The sequence below is a fragment of the Moschus berezovskii genome, chromosome 19, assembly GCF_049115385.1.
Source record: "Moschus berezovskii isolate FMDL1 chromosome 19, NW_MosBer_1.0, whole genome shotgun sequence".
NCBI lineage: Eukaryota > Metazoa > Chordata > Mammalia > Artiodactyla > Moschidae > Moschus > Moschus berezovskii.
In genome coordinates, this window is record NC_142478.1 from 4,763,391 (window position 1) to 4,784,447 (window position 21,057).

The window sequence follows — 21,057 nt, forward strand, 5'->3', positions numbered from 1 at the left end:
ATCCATACATGACCACGGGAAAAACCATAGCCTTGACTAGATGGACCTTGGTTGGCAAAGTAATGTGTCTGCTTTTTAATATGCTGTCTAGGTTGGTCATAACTTTCCTTCCAAGGAGTAAGCGACTTTTAATTTCATGGCTGCAATCAGCATCTGCAGTGATTTTGGAGCCCAAAAAAATAAAGTCTGACACTGTTTCCACTGTTTCCCCATCGATTTCCCGTGAACTGATGGGACCAGATGCCATGATCTTTGATTTCTGAATGTTGAGCTTCAAGCCAACTTTTTCACTTTCCTTTTTCACTTTCATCAAGAGGCTTTTGAGTTCCTCTTCACTTTCTGCCATAAGGGTGGTGTCATCTGCATATCTGAGGTTATTGATATTTCTCCTGGCAATCTTGATTCCAGCTTGTGCTTCTTCCAGCCCAGCATTCCTCATGATGTTCTCTGCATAAAAGTTAAATAAGCAGGGTGACAATATACAACCTTGACGTACTCCTTTTCCTATTTGGAACCAGTCTGTTGTTCCATGTCCAGTTCTAACTGTTGCTTCCTGACCTGCATACAGGTTTCTCAAGAGGCAGGTCAGGTGGTCTGGTATTCCCATCTCTTTCAGAATGTTCCACAGTTTGTGGTGATCCACACAGTCAAAGGCTTTGGCATAGTCAATGAAGCAGAAATAGATGTTTTTCTGGAACTCTCTTGCTTTCTCCATGATCCAGCAGATGTTGGCAATTTGATCTCTGGTTCCTCTGCCTTTTCTAAAACCTGCTTGAACATCTGGGAGTTCACGGTTCACATATTGCTGTGGCCTGGCTTGGAGAATTTTGAGCATGACTTTACTAGAACATTCTTTATATGGTTTCAGTCTTTTAAAATTTATTGAGTTATGTTTTATGGCCTAAAATATCTGTTTTGCTGAACACAGCATGTTCACATGAGAATAATATATATATTCTGCCATTATTGTTCCCTATTCTTTAAGTATCAGAGTGGTTGATGGTGTTCAGATCTTCTGTGTTTATGCTGGTTTTCTTTGTCTAATTCTGTCAGTTGCCATAAGAGTGATGGTAAAGTCTCCAACTATGATTGTGGAGTTCTGTTTCTCCTTTTAATTCTGTCAATGTTTGTTTCATTTATTTTGAAGCTCTGTTATTACAACCAACATGCACATTTGTGATTGTTTTGTATTCCTGATGAATCGATCATTTTATCATTATGAAATATCAGAGTGATACTACCCTCTTTATCTCTGGTAATACTTTTTAAAAAAACTATTTTATCAGATATTATTAATAATAAGGGCTTCCCTGGTGGCTCAGAGGTTAAGGCATCTGCCTCCAATGCGGGAGACCTGGGTTCGATCCCTGGATCGGGAAGATCCCCTGGAGAAGGAACCGGTAACCCACTCCAGTATTCTTGCCTGGAGAATCCCATGGGTGGAGAAGCCTGGTAGGCTACAGTCCACGGGGTCGCAAAGAGTCGGACACGACTGAGCGACGGAACGGAACGGATTAATAATAAAACTGTGCCAACTTTCTTACGCCTACTCATTGTATGGTGTATCTTTGTTCATCTGTCTATTTTCAATCTGTAATATTTATACCTTTGTCTTTAAAGTGCATCTCTTGTAGATAGACTATAGTAGAATCATTAAAAATATGTATATATACACATATATTCAGGGAATTCCCTGGTGATCCAGCAATTAGAGCTCTGTGCTTTCACTGCCAGTGGTCTGGGTTCAGTCTCGGTCAGGGAACTAAGATCTTGCAAGCCACATAATAGGGCTTGCGATAATGGTTATAGTGTATATATGAAACTTCTCATATTTCACTTCTAATTAATAATGTACTGCTTTTCTCTTAAAGAAATTTCGTAACCTTTTAGGTCTGTATTTCCCTTTTGTTGTTGTTTAGCCGTTAAGTCACATGACCCCATGGACTGCAGCGCACCAGGCTTCCCTGTCCCTCACCATCTCCCAAAGTTTGCCCAAGTTCATTTCCGTGGAATCGATGATGCCATCCAACCATCTTATCCTCTGTGGCCCTCTTCTCCTTCTGCCTTCAATCTTTCCCAACATCAGGATCTTTTCCAATGAGTCAGTATTTCCCTTACCTCCCTTCTTGTTCTTTGATATACTTGTTCTATATATGTTACATCTGGATACATTATAAAGCACAGAAATGATGTTATCAACATTTGCTTTAAGCAGTTATATGGTTTATAAAGAAATTGAGATGAATCGGTAAAAACAAAATGGTTTTTGTGTTTACCCAGGTAATTACCATTTCATTTCTGACTCGTTCTTTTCTCAACATTCTTTTTTTTTCCGTCTGGTTTTATTTCCCTTCAGCAGGAGGATTTCGTTTAGCATTTTGTATAGTTCAGGTCTGCTGGTGATGAATTCTCTTAGTTTTATTTGAGAGTACCCTTAGTGCCCTCTGTAGTTGCTAATGCTTTCCCTGGATATGGAGCTCTAGGTGGACAGCGTTCTTTTTACCAGTGTTCTGCCCTCTCCTGGCATTTACAGTATTTGATGAGAAATCAGCCATTTGCTGGGATTTGGGTTCTGATAGTAGTATTTGTCTTCTCTTGCTGCTTTTGAGGTTACCTCTCAATCTTTAAATAGTTTGACTGTGGTGTACTTGGTGTTTATTCTGCATGTTGTTCATTAAATGTCTTGCATCTATAAACTTTTGTCTTTCATCAGATTTGGAAAAAATTGGGCCATTAGTTCTCCAAATACTTTTTCTGTACCCTTTTCTTCTAGCATTTATTTACACATAAGTTGGAATATTTAATACTGTCTTCTGGTTCCATGAAGCTTTTCTTTTAGTCTTTGTTTTTGCTCTACTCTCAACCTTGGGTAATTTATATTTATTTAATTTAGTTTTACTTACTGTTTTGTATGTCATCTTCATTTGGCTAGGTCCATCTAGTGATTTTTTCCTTTGAAAAATTGTGGCTTTCAATTTTATAATAGAATCCATTTGCTTCATTTTTACTGTGCTGAGAGAATTCCTATTTTTTTCACTGAGATCATTGTTTCACCGAAAATGTTTCACTTATTTGCAGGTACTGTAGCTTCGTTTGAATGTGTATCAGTTCCAATCTCTGCTTCATATCAAAGCCAGACTAAATTATTTTTCTTTTCTCCTGGGAATCCTGTGTCATTTTCTTGGTTCATTATATATCTGGTAATTTGGGGTTGTATCCTGAAAATTTTGAACATTGGGATGCGAAGATCGGAGATTGTCTTATTCTTTTCCAGTGAGTATTACTTCCTTTGTTTTGGTTGCTAATTGTCTTGTTTGGGCTTGCATTACAGACTCAGTTTCTTGTCTGTGCAGGTACATAGAGGGGTTAGAGCTGTGAGTAGACAGAGTTTGGGAATCCCCTCCCTGGACCTTTCTTTTCCAGTATTGCACCCTTCCTTTTACTTTTGTCAGCTTAACTTTCCCCAGCTGAAAAGGACTAGTTTTCCACTGGGTGCCCTGACAGCTGCTGGGTGCACAGCACAGATAGGATTTAGTTTTCATCTACAAGCCAAAGAGATGGAAACTTGCTCGCATAGCTCCCTGTCTCCCCTTCTCCGAGCAAGCATGTGCTCTTCACTAGCTTCTCTTTGCTCTCAGTGCCTTCAAATAATTGCTTTTTAAATTGTGTTCAGCATTTGCAGTTGTTTTCTGTGCTGGGCTGGGGACGTTTAGTATAGTTCCAGAAACAAAAACCTGCTTTCTTTTTTACCTGTCTTGGAAAACCGCCTGTTGTGGTTTTTCCTCCTACCCTGTCCCTTATAAGTTTCCTTTGCTAGTTTCTCCCATGTCCAAATATTGAAGTATCCTAGAGCTCAGTCTGCAAAGCTCTCTCTTCTGTCTGCATTGACTTTCTAGATCAAAAGTCAAGTCAAATCCGTGCGTGTGTGCTCAGTCACTCAGCTGTGTCCGACTCTTTGTGACCATATGGACTGTAGCCCGCCAGGTTCCTCTGTCCGTGGGATTCTCCAGGCAAGAACACTGGAGTGGGTTGCCATTTCCTCCTTCAAGGGATCTTCCCGACCCAGGGATCAAACCCGTGGCTCCTGCATGATTCTTTACCACTGAGCCATGTGGGAGTCCCGAATCCATGCATAGTTATTTACATATTTTCTTTGGCTGCTTTGGTCTACAACATCAGAGTTGACAGCAAAGTTGAGTAGTTGTGTAGGCTCACAAAAGCCTATAGTGTTTGCCATTTGGCCCTTTATAGAAAATGCTTGCTGACCCCTGATCTAGGTAATCTTTAGTCCAAGAATTTAAATGCCATCTGCAACACCAGTGACTTATACATTTCTTATCCCCAATTTCAAGCTATCCTCTGGACTTCAAGCTCATATACCCAAAAGGCTAGTACCCTTATCTATACAAACCTGAATATATCCTAATCTAAACTCTAGCTGTTTTCTCTACCTTGTGCTCCACCCTGAGTCTTGCCTAGTTCTGTTAACAGCAATTCCACTTTAACAGCTGCTCAGGCCAGAAACCTTTGTAGTTGTCCTTGAGCTCTCTTTTCCCATCTCTCACATCTGTCTGTAAGGAATTCCAGTTTGTTCTACCTTCAGAATATGTCTAGAATCTAACCACTTCTTCCTCCTCAGCCACTGTCTCCCCACTCCAGGCTCCCATTATCTTTTGCCTAGATTGTTCCATAAAATTATTCTCCCTGCTTCTGCCGTTTGCTCCTGTATAGTTAGTGCACCACAGCAGGAAAAGAGTGATCCTTAAATGGAATAAGTCAGATCATTTCACTGTTAAGTTCAGAACCCTTCAGTGATTTCTCATTGCACTGAGAATAAAATCCAGCATTCTTGCTAGTGTCTTTAACGCTTCATGGGTTTGTGCTGCCCGTCTGACATTTCCTTCTGTGCTCCCCTGGCCCTCACACCGTCTCCTGTTCCTGGAGAAGCTGAGCCTGTTCCCGCCTCCCTGTCTTTGTGTTGACTGTTTCCTCTGCCTGGGGTTCTTGTTTTGGTGATTTTTTTAGTTCTACCAGTTTATTGGTACCAACCCATCTCCCTCCACCGTCATGCATGCATGCGTATTCCAGGTATCTTAATGACCCACTCCCTCACTTTACTCGTGTCTTACAGAAATATGATGCCTCTTGTAAGTTTTCCCCTGACCACCTTATTTAAAACAGCACATTCACAAACAAATGTGTTTGTATACATGCCCGTTAGCATTTAGGACTGCATAATGTGTTGACTCACTAGAAAAGACTCTGATGCTGGGAAAGGTTGGGGGCGGGAGGAGAAGGGGACGACAGAGAATGAGATGGCTGGATGGCATCACCTACTCTGTGGACATGAGTCTGAGTGAACTCCGGGAGTTGGTGATGGACAGGGAGGCCTGGCGTGCTGTGATTCATGGGGTCGCGGAGAGTCGGACACGACTGAGCGACTGAACTGAACTGAATGTGTGTATTTATTTGTTTGTTTTCCCCAACTAGGATATAAGCTCTTTGAGGGTAGGAAGTTTTCTCTGGTTCACCACTCTGTCCTAAGTATCTGACATCCTGCCCGGCACATCAGAGAGCGTGATGAGTCAGTTGAGTCAGTGAATGTATGCATGAACAATCACCATTCTAGTGAAATTGCTTTACTTGGGTTTCTGGAATATATTAGATTCTATTCTGCTCCTATTATTCTTTCTATTTAGAATCTCTCCTTTACTGTGTCCCCATCTGTCATCTACAAGATTCAGCTTAAGTATCCACCTCTGATTAAGTTTTCCCTCTGAGTGCTTACCGCATTACATGCTTCCTTCAGGTGCTCACAACGCTGTATTGTAATTACTTTTTGCAAGTGCTTCTAGTTCTTAGAAACCTAAGGTCTGATTTCTGTTTCTGTTTTATCCCATGCATATTGCATAGAAGATAGCAAGTACCTGTTGAATCACCAGCTGTTATTAGGAGGGAGAAAGTAAGAGCATATCTTATAATTTTAGGCAGAGTGATAATTATCTCGAGAACAAAATCTTAGTCTTTTTGGTTGGATTAGAGATCAAGTATCTAGTTAGTATCTGTGGTGGTTTAGTCACTCAGTCGTATCCGACTCTTACAACCCCATAGACTGTAGCCCGCCAGGCTCCTCTGTCCATGGGATTCTCCAGGCAAGAATACTGGAGTGAGTTGCCATTTCCTTCTCCAAGGGATCTTCCTGAACCAGGGATCGAACCCATGTCTCCTGCATTGCAGGCAGATTCTTTACCAACTGAGCTATGAGGTTAGTATCTGTGTATCTCTTATTTGCAAGACGTAGAAACTTAACTCCAGTAGCCTCAGATAATCTGGATATATTGTGAGGATGCTGTGGCAGTGAAGCAAATAGGGATCTCAGAAGTATCCAAGATGCTGAGACCCTTCGATGGAGAAGGGAAAGTCTCTTTAACAAATGGTGCTGGGAAAACTGGATATCAATATGCATGCTGGACCCTGTCTTATACCATACACACAATCAGCCCCAGAATGTATCAGAGACCTAAGTGTAAGACCTGTACCTGTAACACTGAGAAGAAATGCTTATGATAGTAGATTTGGCAACAATTTCCTGAACATAACAGCAAAAATACTAGCGACAAAAGCAAAAACAGACAAATTGAACTACATCTAAATTAAAACCTTCTTATACATCAAATAATTTTTATATATCAAAACGTTTATATACAATCAACAGCGTTAAAAGGTAGCCTACAGAATTGAGAGAAAATATTTACAAATTATACATCTTTTGAGGTTAATATCCAGAATATGTAAAAAAAACTCCTAGAAGTCAACAATTAAAACACAAATAACCCAATTAAAATATGGACTAAAGACTTGAATAGACATTTCTTCAAAGATGATATATAAATCTCCAACAAACGTATGAAAAAATGTTCAGCATCACTAATCATTCAGTTCGGTCTCTCAGTCATGTCCGACTCTTTGTGATACCATGAACCACAATACGCCAGGCCTCCCTGTCCATCATCAACTCCTGGAGTCCACCCAAACCCATGTCCATTGAGTTGGTGATGCCCTCCTACCATCTCATCCTCTGTTGTCCCCTTCTCCTCCTGCCCTCGGTCTTTCCCAGCATCAGGGTCTTTTCCAATGAGTCAGCTCTTCGCATCAAGTGGCCAAAGTATTGGAGTTGCATCTTCAATATCAGTCCTACCAGTGAACACCCAGGACTTCTCCTTTAGGATGGACTGGTGGGATCTCCTTGCAGTCCAAGGGACTCTCAAGAGTCTTCTCCAACACCACAGTTCAAAAGCATCTATTCTTCAGTGCTCAGCTTTCTTCACAGTCCAACTCTCACATCCATACATGACACTGGAAAAACCGTAGCCTTGACTAGACAGACCTTTGTTTGCAAAGTAATGTCTCTGCTTTTTAATATGCTGTCTAGGTTGATCATAACTTTCCTTTCAAGGAGTGTCTTTTAATTTCATGGCTGCAGTCACTTTCTGCAGTGATTTTGGAGCCCAGAAAAATAAAGTCGGCCACTGCTTCCACCGTCTCCCCATCTATTTGCCATGAAGTGATGGGACCGGATGCCATGATCTTTGTTTTCTGGATGTTGAGCTTCAAGCCAACTTTTCACTCTCCTCTTTCACGTTCATCAAGAGGCTCTTTAGTTCTTCTTCACTTTCTGCCATAAGGGTGGTGTCATCTGCATATCTGAGGTTATTGATATTTCTCCCAGCAGTCTTGATTCCAGCTTGTGCTTCGTCCAGCCCAGCGTTTCTCATGATGTACTCTGCATAGAAGTTAAATAAGCAAGGTGACGATATACAGCCTTGACGTACGCCTTTTCCTATTTGGAACCTGTTGTTCCATGTCCACTAATCATTAGGGAAATGCAAATCAGAACCTCAATGAGATATCTCCTCACACTTGTTAGGATGGTTACTATTTTAAAAACGTAAATAACAATTATTGGTGAGAATGTGAAGAAACTAGAGCCTTTATGCACTGTTGGTAGGAATATAAAATGGTGAAACCGTTATGGAAAATAATATAGTGTTTCCTAAAATCATTAAAAATAAACTTGTTACTGGAAGAGTTTGGGGTCTGGCTGCTTGCCACTGAAAAGACAATAAACAGGCTAAGTTGGTGAAAAGGAAAGTTTGCTTTAATTCAGATGCTGGCAGCTGGCTGGGAGGATGGACATCTGTGCAAAGGCTGACGCCCCCTACTGACAATCAGTGGGGCAAGAGCTTTTATAGACAGAGGTGAGGGGAGGGGGGCTACATGCAGAAACAATGCAGCCATCTCTGACACTCATCTTCAAGTCGGTCATCAGTGGTCTGACCAGTGTCATCTTGATTGTTTTAGGTGCAGTTAATCTTCAGTTCCAAGGTCCATTTGTTCTCATTGCTTTGAGTCCAGTTCTCAGAACTGTGGCAGCTTGTGTCATGAGTACAGTCTGTTCATCATATAGCTAGCTTCTTTCACCTGGGATTTCAGTATCTGTAAAGACAGCTCACATAGTATGGCTCAGGATATCATCTATAGTCCTTGAGAAGGAACTAAGAGTCCTTGACTATACTTAATGACTACATTATTATTTTTCTCCCTTAACTGTTTTCCTTTGTTTCTGCATTTCTCGTTTCTCTGATTAAGCTTATTCTTCAACTAAAGTTTTCCACAGACAAAAGGCAGGCAGAGGACATGGGACAGAGGGGCAAGGACCATAGGGTCTTGCTCTGTTTCTGAATTACCATGTGGTCTAGCAGTCCCACTTTGGGGTATGTTTCCAAAAGAATTGAAAGCGAGATCTTGAAGAAATACATCCATACCTATGTTCATAGCAGCGATAGCAGCACTATTCATAATAGCCAAGAAATGGAAGAAACCTAAGTGTCCATCAGTGAACTGAATGAACGTGGTATATACATGCAATGGACATCGACTTGAGCAAACTCTGGCAGATAGACAGTGGAGAACAGGGAAGCCTGGCATGCTGCAGTCCATGGGCTTGCAAAGAGACAAAAACGATTTATCAACTTAACAACAGTATATGCAGCCAATTATTATTCAGCCTTAAAAAGAAAGGAAATTTTGACACTTTTCCAATATGGATGAATCTTGAGGACATCATGTAAAGAAGTAAGCCAGTCACAAAAAGTCAAATACTATATGACTGCATTGATGTGAGGTATCTAGAGCAATCAAGCTCATAGAAACAAAGTAGAGTGATGCTTACCAAGGGCTGTAGGGGAGTTGAGGACAGTGGAAATGGAGTCATTGTTTAATGGGTATAAAGTTTCAGTTCTGCAACATGGAAAAATTCTGGAGATTGATTACACAGCAGTGTAAATATATGTAACCCTGCTGAACTGTGCATTTAGAAATGGTTAAAAGGGTAAATTTTATGTTATGTGTTTTTTACCACAATAAAAAAGAATATAAAACCTAGGTTTATTATGATTATAAGGTCGTAATTTAGAAACAAAAGATCTAGACACAGATAACACTGTCAGCAAACTTTCACAAGTTTGCTAACACTTGTCAAGTAGAGTTTGTGAATTTTTACTCTGTGACTTGTCATCGGTGTAATTCTACTCTTTGCTCTTATTGCACTTTCATTTGTCTTCCCAGTACCCTCGTTGGTTGATTCACTCAGTATCCCCAATTCAGACCTTCAGAAAGAATTTGGCTCGGGAAATTCCTCTTTTCTATTTTGGCAGTAATTTTCTAACCAGGCCCTGTTGTCACACCTATGAACTGCAAGGCCTTGTGTCAAGGATTCTTCTTTGGCTCAGTCAGTGGCCACCTCTTAACTGGGGACTATGAAAGAGGCAGTTTCTCTTATTAGAGATCAGTGAACATCCGTAAATACATGCATTCAGTTCAGTTCAGTTGCTCCATCGTGTCCGACTCTTTGCGACCCCATAGACTGCAGCACGCTAGGCTTCATACATGCATAAAGGTATCCAGGTATAATTTAAATAAGACATTTCAAATCCTTTTAAAGTAGATACTACTTTAGAATAATCATAAGGAAGATACAATGGGTGCTATGATGAGGGACTCAGTTACCTGCTTTAGGACCAGGATCCTCCTTCCAGGAGTGGTGCCTGCTGAGGGCTCATAGCTGAGTCTGTCCAGGAATTGCCTCTGCGAAAGAGAGCTGCGTCGTCCACCGTTATACCCCTATCTAGCGGATAGTTTGCATCTAATAATCGGGTATGGATGTGGGGGCCCAAAGGCCTGGTCCCATTGCCTTAATTTGGAACAGCTTGAAGAGCCTCGGCTTCAGTGCTCTGTGTAGGATGGGCCGAGCCTTATGACATAACAGCGCTGCAGCTCTGTCGAGTCTTCCTGCCCTCACTCAGGTTAGTGGAGGACTCTACAGTAAGCTTCATGTGTTCAGAGACTTCCCCAGAATCTAGGCTAAAGCAGACGAATGTTTTGTTTTCCCACCTTCAACCTTTTGAAATCTTCTCTCTGAAATTTCTTTCTTTCAATTTTCAAGGCTTACATGATATGTTCAGTTTATTAATTCTGTCACTAGTTTCAAGCCTGTGGTATGATAGACTCTGAAATATGGCATTTTTTAAGCCAGTATTTTTTATAAGATATTTTAAGAATGCAAGGAAATAAGTTTTCTGAGAAATGTTTTGAGTGATATTAATAGGATTTGACATTATTATGAAAGTTCTTTTTTCATTGGCTTAACCAATTAGGATTTCAGTTTGACATTTTAGTCTTTTATTAAAACTGTCACCAAGTAATTAAAGTACACTGATTTTGAGGTACTTGATAATTCACTTTTTTTTGTTTGTTTGTTTTGTTACTTCAGATGTTTTCTGTTAGTTTGTCTTCCTGCAGTGATATTCATAAGAAGTAACGAACATATGGCTCCATGCTCCAGAGGAGTGAGTGTGGAGCTTAAGTGTATAATGATCAGTCTGACACCTTCATAACTGTGAATCAGACTTTTGGTGTAATGCATATCCTCTTTATTCAGTAAGCGTTTGTTAAGAACCTCTTGCTTGTCAGACCCTGGGTCAGTCTGATGATGATGGCTCTGACGGTCTCTGTTCTCAGGGACCTGACCTGAAGGAATGTATTAATTTGCTTAGATCTGTATTCTGTTGCCCTGGGTATACAAAGATCTAGAGATAGTCTGTTCAGTTTTGTGAATAGACATTAGAAACATTATTATGTATTAATATAAAATTTTTCACGATAAAGAGGTTTGTATAAGGAGTAGAAGTGTAATTAATCTAAAAGATGATCTGTTGAAAGTAGAGCATTTCTAGAGCTGCCAAGAAATAGAAATCTGGCCTAGGAAGACCCTAGGATTTATGTAATCTATAGCTATTCCAAAAGTTTTAGAGGGTCCTCAAGAAAAAGGGGCAGATACTTAACTGTCCTAGGTGTTTACTGAAGAGTCCAGCCGGTCTCCCACACTAAGTCAGTGGTTCTTTTCCCTAGAGCAGTGACTGCCTTACTTGTTTTTTATATTCTGTAGAATCTAGTAGAGTGCCTTGCACATAACAAGTTTCACTAAGTGTTGGATAAATTTGTCTCTCTGCGCTAGTGTACTAAGTCGCTTCAGTTGTGTCTGACTCTTGTGACGCTATGGTCTGTAGCCCACCAGGCCCCTCTGTCGATGGGATTCTCCAGACAAGAATACTGGAGTGGGTTGCCATCCCCTTCTCCAGGGGATTTTCCCGACCGAGGGATCCACCCGTGTCTCTTAGCATTAGCGCCATCTGGGAAGCCCTTTTAAAATTTGTCTATACCAGTGTTTTTCAAAGTGTGGTCTGTAGACCCAAGAATCTTTCGGGGAGCCTGTAAGGTTAAAACTATTTTCAGTAATGTGTGTTAGTCAGTTAGTCATGTCTGACACTTTGCAACCCCATGGACTATAGCCTGGCAGGCTCTTCTGTCCATGGAATTCTCTAGACAAGAACAGAAGGATCTTCTCCAGGGGATCTTCCTGAGCCAGGGATTGAATTCAGGTGTCCCACATTGCAGACACACTCTTTACCCTCTGAGCTTCCAGGGAAGTCCATTTTCAGTAATACTATGACATTATTTTCATTTAAAAAACTTTTTGTGTTATTTGCCCCCAGGCACTTTAAATAAGGTACCTACAATAAGATCAAGAAATCTAAGTTGAATGCAGTTTTAAAAGCCAGATGTGTTTTTATTATATTGGTATCGTGTTTATTATATAAGGATTAGGTAGCTATAATGGTTGCTTTTATGTGCTATAAACATGAATATAGTCTCTTGAATATTTGCCTTTAGTGATTTGGTGTTACTTATGACTATTTCTTTCCTCATTTTTTTAGGAGTCTACCATGGCTCAAGAATCTCCAAAAAGTTCAGCAGCAGAAATTCCGGTGACTAGTAATGGGGAAGTTGATGACTCTCATGAACATGGCTTTAATAGGGTAAGGACACTTCTGTCTCTCAATACAAAGAATCATGATAAGCCCTTTAGTGCTGAGATGAAAGTAATAGAGCTTATTCATAATATAGGAATATGTTCTTAGATTGATTATATTCTGGAGTCTGATGTTATTATGGAGGGATGACTAGGTGGGTCATGTTAGTAATTTGTCCAGAATAAGCTTCTGGCCAGTAAAGCATTTAGGCCTTAATGTTACTATCTGTAATTTTACTGTATAATCAGAGCAAGAGTGTCTCTAATGATTTTGGCATATAACTTTATTAAAAAACTACTTCATTCTACTTGTGATAAGAAAAAATATTAACTATGGGTTATCCTTTAAAGCGTTGGTCTCTTTTCTCAGTACATAATTCCTAAGTAGGTGCCTCTTCATTTTGCTGTTTACTTTCTAGAGTGACATATTTGACTCCGTGGAAAATGAAACTTGGGATCTGTTTAATTTTGATCTGCCTCTCATTTGAAATTGAAATTTAATGCATTTAAATGGAAACACCATGGGTTTAGAGATAACGTGGGTTCAAATTTCAGCTATACCTTTCCTAGCAGTGTAACCTTGGGCAGATATTATTCTAATCTCTCTAAATGAGAATTTTATTTTTATGGTGATGTTAATGTTAAATGATATTAAAATAAGTAATATGCCTAATATAGTCCTAGAAATGAGAGTGATGTTAGTTATTTCTGGAGATATTTCCGTTAAACATTCCTTTTTGACATGTGTGTGTCAAACACTTGACACATGTGTACAATGTTAAATAACTTTAAAAATAGTTTTCATATTCTTGAAAAAGTAATGGTTGAAAGATACTTGAATTATTTTACAGCTTAAATTGAACTCTTTTACTTCATGTGTTTGAGAATAAAGTTCTTTAGTTTAACAGAAGATAACATTTTACTTTTAATTTAAAAAAATTTATTTTTTAAAATATTTAGTTTTGAACTAGTGATTCGTTTCACATATGACAACATACGTGTTTCACTAGTTCAGGGTCGATGCATGTTATAGGATGCTCGGGGCTGGCATGCGGGGATGACCCAGAGGGAGGATAAAGGGAGGAGGGAGGTGGGAGGGGGGTTCAGGAGGGGGAACTTATGTAAACCTGGGGCAAATTCATATCAATGTATGGCAAAACCAACCAATATAATATTGTAAAATAATTTTGCCTCCAATAAAAAATAAATTAACTACAAAAAAAAGAATTAAATAGCAATAAAACATAGCTAAAATAATCAAGTAAAAAAAAATAAAATAAAAATAAAATAAAATATTTAGTTTTGACTGCATTGGGTCTCCCCTGCAGCACATGGGCCTCTCTCTGGGTGCGGCATGGGGCTCTGTAGTTGCAGCACACAGGCTCTAGTTGGGGTGTGAGGTCTTAGTTGCCCCACAACGTGATGGATCTTAGTTCCCCAACCAGGAATTGAACTCATGTCTCCTGCATTGAAAGGCAGATTCTTAACCACTGAACCACCAGGGAAGTCCCCAGAAGGTGATATTTTAGATCACAATTTATCATTCCCAGCATTATTGACATTTGGGGCCAGAAAAATTCCTTTGTGGAGGGTTGGCCTGTGCATGTAGGGCGGTTGGCCGCATCCCTGGGCTCTTCCTAGTAGATGCCAGTAGCCCCTCCAGTAGTTGACAAGCACAAATGTACCCAGACATTCCCGAATGTCAGGGGTAGGGAGGAAGTTGCCTCTGGTTGGGAACCGCTTTTTAGATAGATCGTTTTAATGGACTTTTGGAAAATTCCACTCTATTTCACTTCTTTTTGGCTCAAGTCATTTAGAAGAAACAGATTTGTCTTCAAGCTTGGGATGTGTTTTTATTTTAATTGCAAGTGTTTTCACTTGGTTTGTAAGGACCCATGGGCCAGTACTGAGTGACTGACAGGATTTGTATGCCTGAAACACCGGAAGCTCACAGCATTGTAAGTCAGCTGTGTGTGTGCTAAGTCACTCAGTTGTGTCCAACTGTTTGCAACGCCATGGTTGCCAGGCTTCTCTGTCCGTAGTATTTCCTAGGCAAAACACTGGAATGGGTTGCCGTTTCCTCCTCCAGGGGATCTTCCCGACCCAGCAGTCAAACCATCATCTTTTGTGTATCCTGCATTGGCAGGTGGAAACTCTGAGCACTCAGAGGAATTTTCACTTCAGATTTTAAAGTCTTTCTGGTATTTGAAAACACTGAGATATACTTGCAGATTAAGGAAACTCAAGTTACCATCATTAGACACTCTACTAATAGCTTTATAAACTTCTGTTAATTTAAATAACTCATTATACCAGGATTTTAGTTAATGACTGCTTTGTCTTGTTTTTGGTAACAGCTCCTTTTTGCGAATTTATCCTGCAGGTATTTATTGAGTGTATGTTGTATACCAGGCATGAGGGATGACCGTGCCTGGTTCACAACAAAATGACAGAAATGCCTGCCGCCAGAGAGTTGATACTCTTATACATAGACAGTCTAATGAGACTTTTCATCTAAGAATGCGATAAACACAAAATGCTGCGTTGTTTGGAAGATTCACCTGCCATCTTTGGTTGGCATTCACCTGCTAGCTTGGGGTGTGTTTTTTTTGAGCTATAGCTTTTGCATAGTAAAAAACACTCATGTTGAGTGTGCAGCTCAGTGGAGCCAGCACCCGCATCAAGATGGAGGCCGTCTCCAGGTCTTCCCCAGCCCCCTCGCCCTCTTCTAGGCGTTTCGTCCCCCTCCCTTCTAGAGTAATTCCTTCTGTCACCATTCTGTCACCACTGATTGCTTTTGACTCCTCCTGAACTGCATGTAAGTGGACTTACACTGTGTGTATTCTTTTCTGACTGGCTTTCACCCAGCATTGTATCCGTAATGTTGTTGTTGTTGCTTGGCAGTATTTAATTCTTCATTTCCCCTGGAGAAGGAAATGGCAAATCACTCCAGTATCCTTGCCTGGAAAATCCCATGGACAGAGGAGTCTGGCAGGCTATAGTCCATGGTTCGCAAGAGTCAGACCCAACAACGACTAAACCACCACCAATTCTTTTTCATTGTAATACGGTTTTCCATTGTGTTAATACACCACAGTGTGTGTTAATAGGCCCTAATTTGTTTATCTGTTTGTTTGTTTTGTTCTTAAAATTTTTTTTTCTTTTTCTTTTATTTATTTTTGTTTCTGGTGGGTTTTTTGGTTTGTTTTTAAAAAAATGTATTTATTTTGTAATTGAAAGATAATTGCTTTACAGTTTGTTGTTTGTTCTGTCAAACATCAGCGTGAATCAGCCATAGGCGATGCCTAGGTTGTCTCCAGTCTGCACCTATTACGAATAAAGCCGCTGTGGCCGTTATTGTATAGGTCTTTCGGTGTACATGACCACCTATTTCTGTTGGGTGTTTACCCTGGAGTGGAATTGCAGGTCATGGGTATGTGATGTTTGGCTTTGGTAGATTTTGTCAACTAGTTTGCCAAATGATCAAATCAGTCGACAATCCTGCCAGCGGTGAGTAAGCGTTCTAGTTGTTCCACATCATTAGCAGTTTGGGGTATTGTCATACTTTTAAGTTTTTGCCATTCTGATGAAATCATAGTAGTTATCTCATAGTTTTAACATGCATCTCCTTGATGACTAATGACGTCAAGCATATTTTCAGATTCTTACTGACCATTTGAATGTTATCTTTTATGAAGTACCTTTTCAAGTCCTGTGCTCATTTTTCTGTTAAGTGTATGCCTTTTTCTAATTCATTCGTAGCAGTTCTTTATGTGTTCTGGGTATAGTCATTTGCATGTGTGTATTGCAGGTGTTTACCTCCAGTCTGTAACTAGCTTTTGTACTGTATTAATGGGATCTTTAGATGCCCAAAGGCTAATTTTAAGGAAGTCCAGTTTATTAGTGTTTCTCTCCCTTTAGTGGTTTTTATGGCCCTTGTATCTTTGCCTGTCCCCATGTCATGGAGATACTCCATCTTCTAACGGTTTCTCTGCTTGTCTTCTCACACATGGTCTATGATCCATCTTGAATTTTGTTTATGGCATGATGTGGAAGTCAGGGCTCATTTTGTCCCCATGTGCATATCATGTGATATGCATCGTTTATTGGGAAAAAAATTCTTTCTCCACACAGGGGCCTTTGCTGTTGATCAAGTGATCATACATGTGTAGCTGTATTACGTGGCTGACTGTGTCATTTCTTGGTCTTTTTGTCTATCCTTGCAGTCATACCACACTGTCTTACCACTTACTAGAGTAATTAAGGCTGAAATAAATAGTAGCTTCAGCCTTGGTACCTGGTAATTCCTCTAGCTTCGTTCTTCTTCAGCGTTACTTTGTCCCTTAAAACTATTCATGAGTCTTTAGTTAAGTACCTTAATTTGCCTTTGAGTATCATTGAAAAGTTATTTTTAATCCTTTCAAATTTTAACTTTAGAGTCTTTTTAGAGTGAAGTGAATTAACTCATGTATCTGTGTAAGTTCTTTGCTTACATAGTCAAAGCCAGTTAACTTGCTGCTTTATAAGTTAACTTCTTACTTAATGTCTAATTCTCTTTTTGGAGATTCCCCTATAATGTTATTTTATTTTATTTTTTTGGTTTTATTTTATTTTTATTGGAGGCTAATTATTTTACAATATTATATTGGTTGGTTTTGCCATACATTGACATGAACCTCCCGAAGCCCCCTCCCACCTCGCTCCTCCCCTTATCCTCCCTCTGGGTCATCCCCGCATACCAGCCCCGAGCATCCTGTAACATGCATCGACCCTGAACTGGCGATTCGTTTCACATATGATAATATACATGTTTCAATGCCATTCTCCCAAACCATCCCACCCTCACCCTCTCCCACAGAGTCCCAAAGACTGTTCTATACGTCTGTGTCTCTTTTGCTGTCACGTATACAGGGTTATCATTTGCATCTTTCTAAATTCCATATATATGCGTTAGTATATTGTATTGGTGTTTTTCTTTCTGGCTTACTTCACTCTGTATAATAGGCTCTAGTTTCATCCACCTCATTAGAACTGATTCAAATGCATTCTTTTTAATGGCTGAGTAATACTCCATTGTGTATAAGTACCAAAGCTTTCTTATCCATTCGTCTGCAGATGGACATCTAGGTTGCTTCCATGTCCTGGCTATTATAAACAGTGCTACGATGAACATTGGAGTACATGTGTCTCTTTCAATTCTGGTTTCCTCGGTGTGTATGCCCAGGAGTGTGATTGCTGGATCATCTGGCAGTTCTCTTTCCAGTTTTTTGAGGAATCTCCACACTGTTCTCCATAGTGGCTGTACTAGTTTGCATTCCCACCAACAGTGTAAGAGGGTTCCCTTCTCTCCACACCCTCTCCAGCATTTATTGCATGTTCTTGCCTGGAGAATCCCAGGGACGGGGGAGCCTGGTGGGCTGCTGTCAGTGGGGTCACACAGAGTCGGACATGACTGAAGTGACTTAGCAGCAGCAGCAGCAGCAGACTTTTGGATAGCAGCCATTCAGACTGGTGTGAAATGGTATCTCATTGTGGTTTTGATCTGCATTTCTCTGATTATGAGGGATGTTGGGCATTTTTTCATGTGTTTGTTAGCCATCTGTATGTCTTCTTTGGAGAAATGTCTGTTTAGTTCTTTGGCCCATTTTTTGATTGGGTCATTTATTTTTCTGGAATTGAGCTGCAGGAGCTGCTTGTATATTTTGGAGATTAATCCTTTATCCGTTGCTTCATTTGCTATTATTTTCTCCCATTCTGAAGGCTGTCTTTTCACCTTGCTTATAGTTTCCTTTGCTGTGCAGAAGCTTTTGATTTTAATTAGGTCCCATTTGTTGATTTTTGCTTTTATTTCCAATATTCTGGGAGGTCTTGGAGGATCCTGCTGTGATTTATGTCAGAGAGTGTTTTGCCTACGTTCTCCTCTAGGAGTTTTATAGTTTCTGGTCTTACATTTAGCTCTCTAATGCATTTTGAGTTTATTTTTGTGTATGGTGTCAGGAAGTGTTCTAGTTTCATTCTTTTACAAGTGGCTGTCCAGTTTTCCCAGCACCACTTGTTAAAGAGACTGTCTTTTCTCCATTTTATATTCTTGCCTCCTTTGTCAAAGATAAGGTGTCCATAGGTGCATGGATTTATCCTGGGCTTTCTATTTTGTTCCATTGATCTATATTTCTGTCTTTATGCCAGTACCATACTGTCTTGATGACTGTGGCTTTGTAGTAGAGCCTGAAGTCCGGCAGGTTGATTCCCCCAGTTCCATTTTTCTTCCTCAAGATTGCTTTGGCTATTCAAGGTTTTTTGTATTTCCATACAAATTGTGAGATTATTTGTTCTAGTTCTGTGAAAAATATCGTTGGTAGCTTGATAGGGATTGCATTGAATGTATAAATTACTTTGGGTAGTATACTCATTTTTACAATATTTATTCTTCCAATCCATGAACACGGTATATTTCTCCATCTATTAGTGTCCTCTGATTACTTTCACTAGTGTTTTATAGTTTTCTATGTACAAGTCTTTTGTTTCCTTAGGTAGATATATTCCTAAGTATTTAATTCTTTTCATTGCAACAGTGAATGGAATAGTTTCCTTAATTGCTCTTTCTATTTTCTCATTATTAGTGTACAGGAATACAAGGGATTTCTGTGTGTTGATTTTATATCCTGCAACTTTACTGTATTCATTGATTAGCTGTAGTAGTTTTCTGGTAGAGTCTTCAGGGTTTTCTGTGTAGAGGATCATGTCATCAGTGAACAGTGAAAGTTTTACTTCTTCTTTTCCAATTTGTATTCCTTTTATGTCTTTTTCTGCTCTGATTGCTGAAACTTCCAGAACTATGTTGAGTAGTAGTGGTGAGAGTGGACACCCTTGTCTTGTTGCTGACTTTACAGGAAATGCTTTCAGTTTTTCACCATTGAGGATAATGTTTGCTGTGGGTTTGTCATATATAGCTTTTACTATGTTGATATATGTCCCTTCTATTCCCACTTTCTGGAGGGTTTTTATCATAAATGGATGTTGAATTTTGTCAAAGGCTTTCTCTGCATCTATTGAGATAATCATATGATTTTTATTTTTCAGTTTGTTAATGTGGTGTAGTACGTTGATTGATTTGCGGATATTGAAAAATCCTTGCATTCCTGGGATCAAGCCCACTTGGTCATGATGTATGATCTTCTTAATGTGTTGTTGGATTCTGATTGCTAGAATTTTGTTAAGGATTTTCGCATCTATGTTCATCAGTGATATTGGCCTGTAGTTTCCTTTTTTTGTGGGATCTTTACCAGGTTTTGGGATTAGGTGATGGTGGCCTCATAGCATGAGTTTGGAAGTTTCCCTTCCTCAGCAATTTTTTGAAGAGTTTGAGTAGAATAGGTGTTAGCTCTTCTCTAAATTTTTGGTAGAATTTGGCTGTGAAGCCGTCTGGACCTGGGCTTTTGTTTGCTGGAAGATTTCTTGATTACAGCCTCTAGTTCTGTGCTTGTGATGGGTCTGTTCAGATTTTCTATTTCTTCCTGGTTCAGTTTTGGAAAGTTGTACTTTTCTAGGAATTTGTCCATTTCTTCCAGGTTATTCATTTTATTGCCATATAATTGCTGATAGTATTCTCTAATAATCCTTTGTATTTCTGTGTTGTTGGTTGTGATCTCTCCATTTTCATTTCTAATTTTATTGATTTGGTTCTTCTCCCTTTGTTTCTTGATGAGTCTGGCTAGTGCTTTGTTAATTTTATTTACCTTCTCAAAGAAGCAGCTTTTGGCTTTGTTGATTTTTGCTATGGTCTCTTTTGTTTCTTTTGCATTTATGTCTGCCCTAATTTTTACGATTTCTTTCCTTCTACTGACCCTGGGGTTCTTCATTTCTTCCTTTTCTAGTTTCTTTAGATGTAGAGTTAGGTTATTTAGTTGACTTTTTTCTTGTTTCTTGAGGTGTGCCTGTATTGCTGTGAACTTCCCCCTTAGCACTGCTTTTACAGTGTCCCAGAGGTTTTGGGTTGTTGTGTTTTCATTTTCATTCATTTCTATGCATATTTTGATTTCTCTTTTGATTTCTTCTATGATTTGTTCATTATTCAGCCGCGTGTTGTTCAGCCTTCATATGTTGGCATTTTTAATGGTTTTTCTCCCGTAACTGAGATCTAATCTTACTGCATTGTGGTCAGAAAAGATGCTTGGAATGATTTCAATTTTTTCTTTGCTTACATAGTCAAAACCAGTTAACTTGCTGCTTTATAAGTTAACTTCTTACTTAATGTCTAATTCTCTTTTTGGAGATTCCCTTATAATGTTATTTCATTTTCTATTGAGGGATAGAGAAGGAAAAAAGGATATGTTGTCCTGGAGGTCTCTTAATAGTTATGAACTTTACCGGTAGTCAAAGTTCTTATCTCATAGCTCAGTTGGTAAAGATTCCGCCTGCAGTGCAGGAGACCCCAGTTTGATTCCTGGGTCAGGAAGATCCACTGGAGAAGGGATAGGCTACATACTCCATTATTCTTGGGCTTCCCTTGTGACTCAGCTGGTAAAGAACCCACCCGCAATGCGGGAGACCTGGGTTTGATCCCTGGGTTGGGAAGATCCCCTGGAGAAGGGAAAGGCTACCCACTCTGGTATTGTGGCCTGGAGAAT

General features: G+C 39.7%; 1 protein-coding gene across 9 annotated transcripts in view; it reads left to right on the plus strand.

Moving 5' to 3' along the window:
- The window catches only part of ARFIP1 (ARF interacting protein 1), a 146,016-nt gene that overhangs the window by 42,012 nt on the left and 82,947 nt on the right, over window positions 1–21,057 (plus strand). For 7 of the 9 annotated variants that reach the window (XM_088827905.1, XM_088827906.1, XM_088827907.1 and 4 more), the window contains one exon: window positions 12,336–12,437. In XM_088827905.1, coding sequence (XP_088684031.1) covers window positions 12,336–12,437 — 102 coding nt within the window. Of the gene's footprint in view, window positions 1–12,335; window positions 12,438–21,057 lie in introns of those variants that run through there. The other 2 variants (XM_088827912.1, XM_088827913.1) reach the window with 2 other exon arrangements.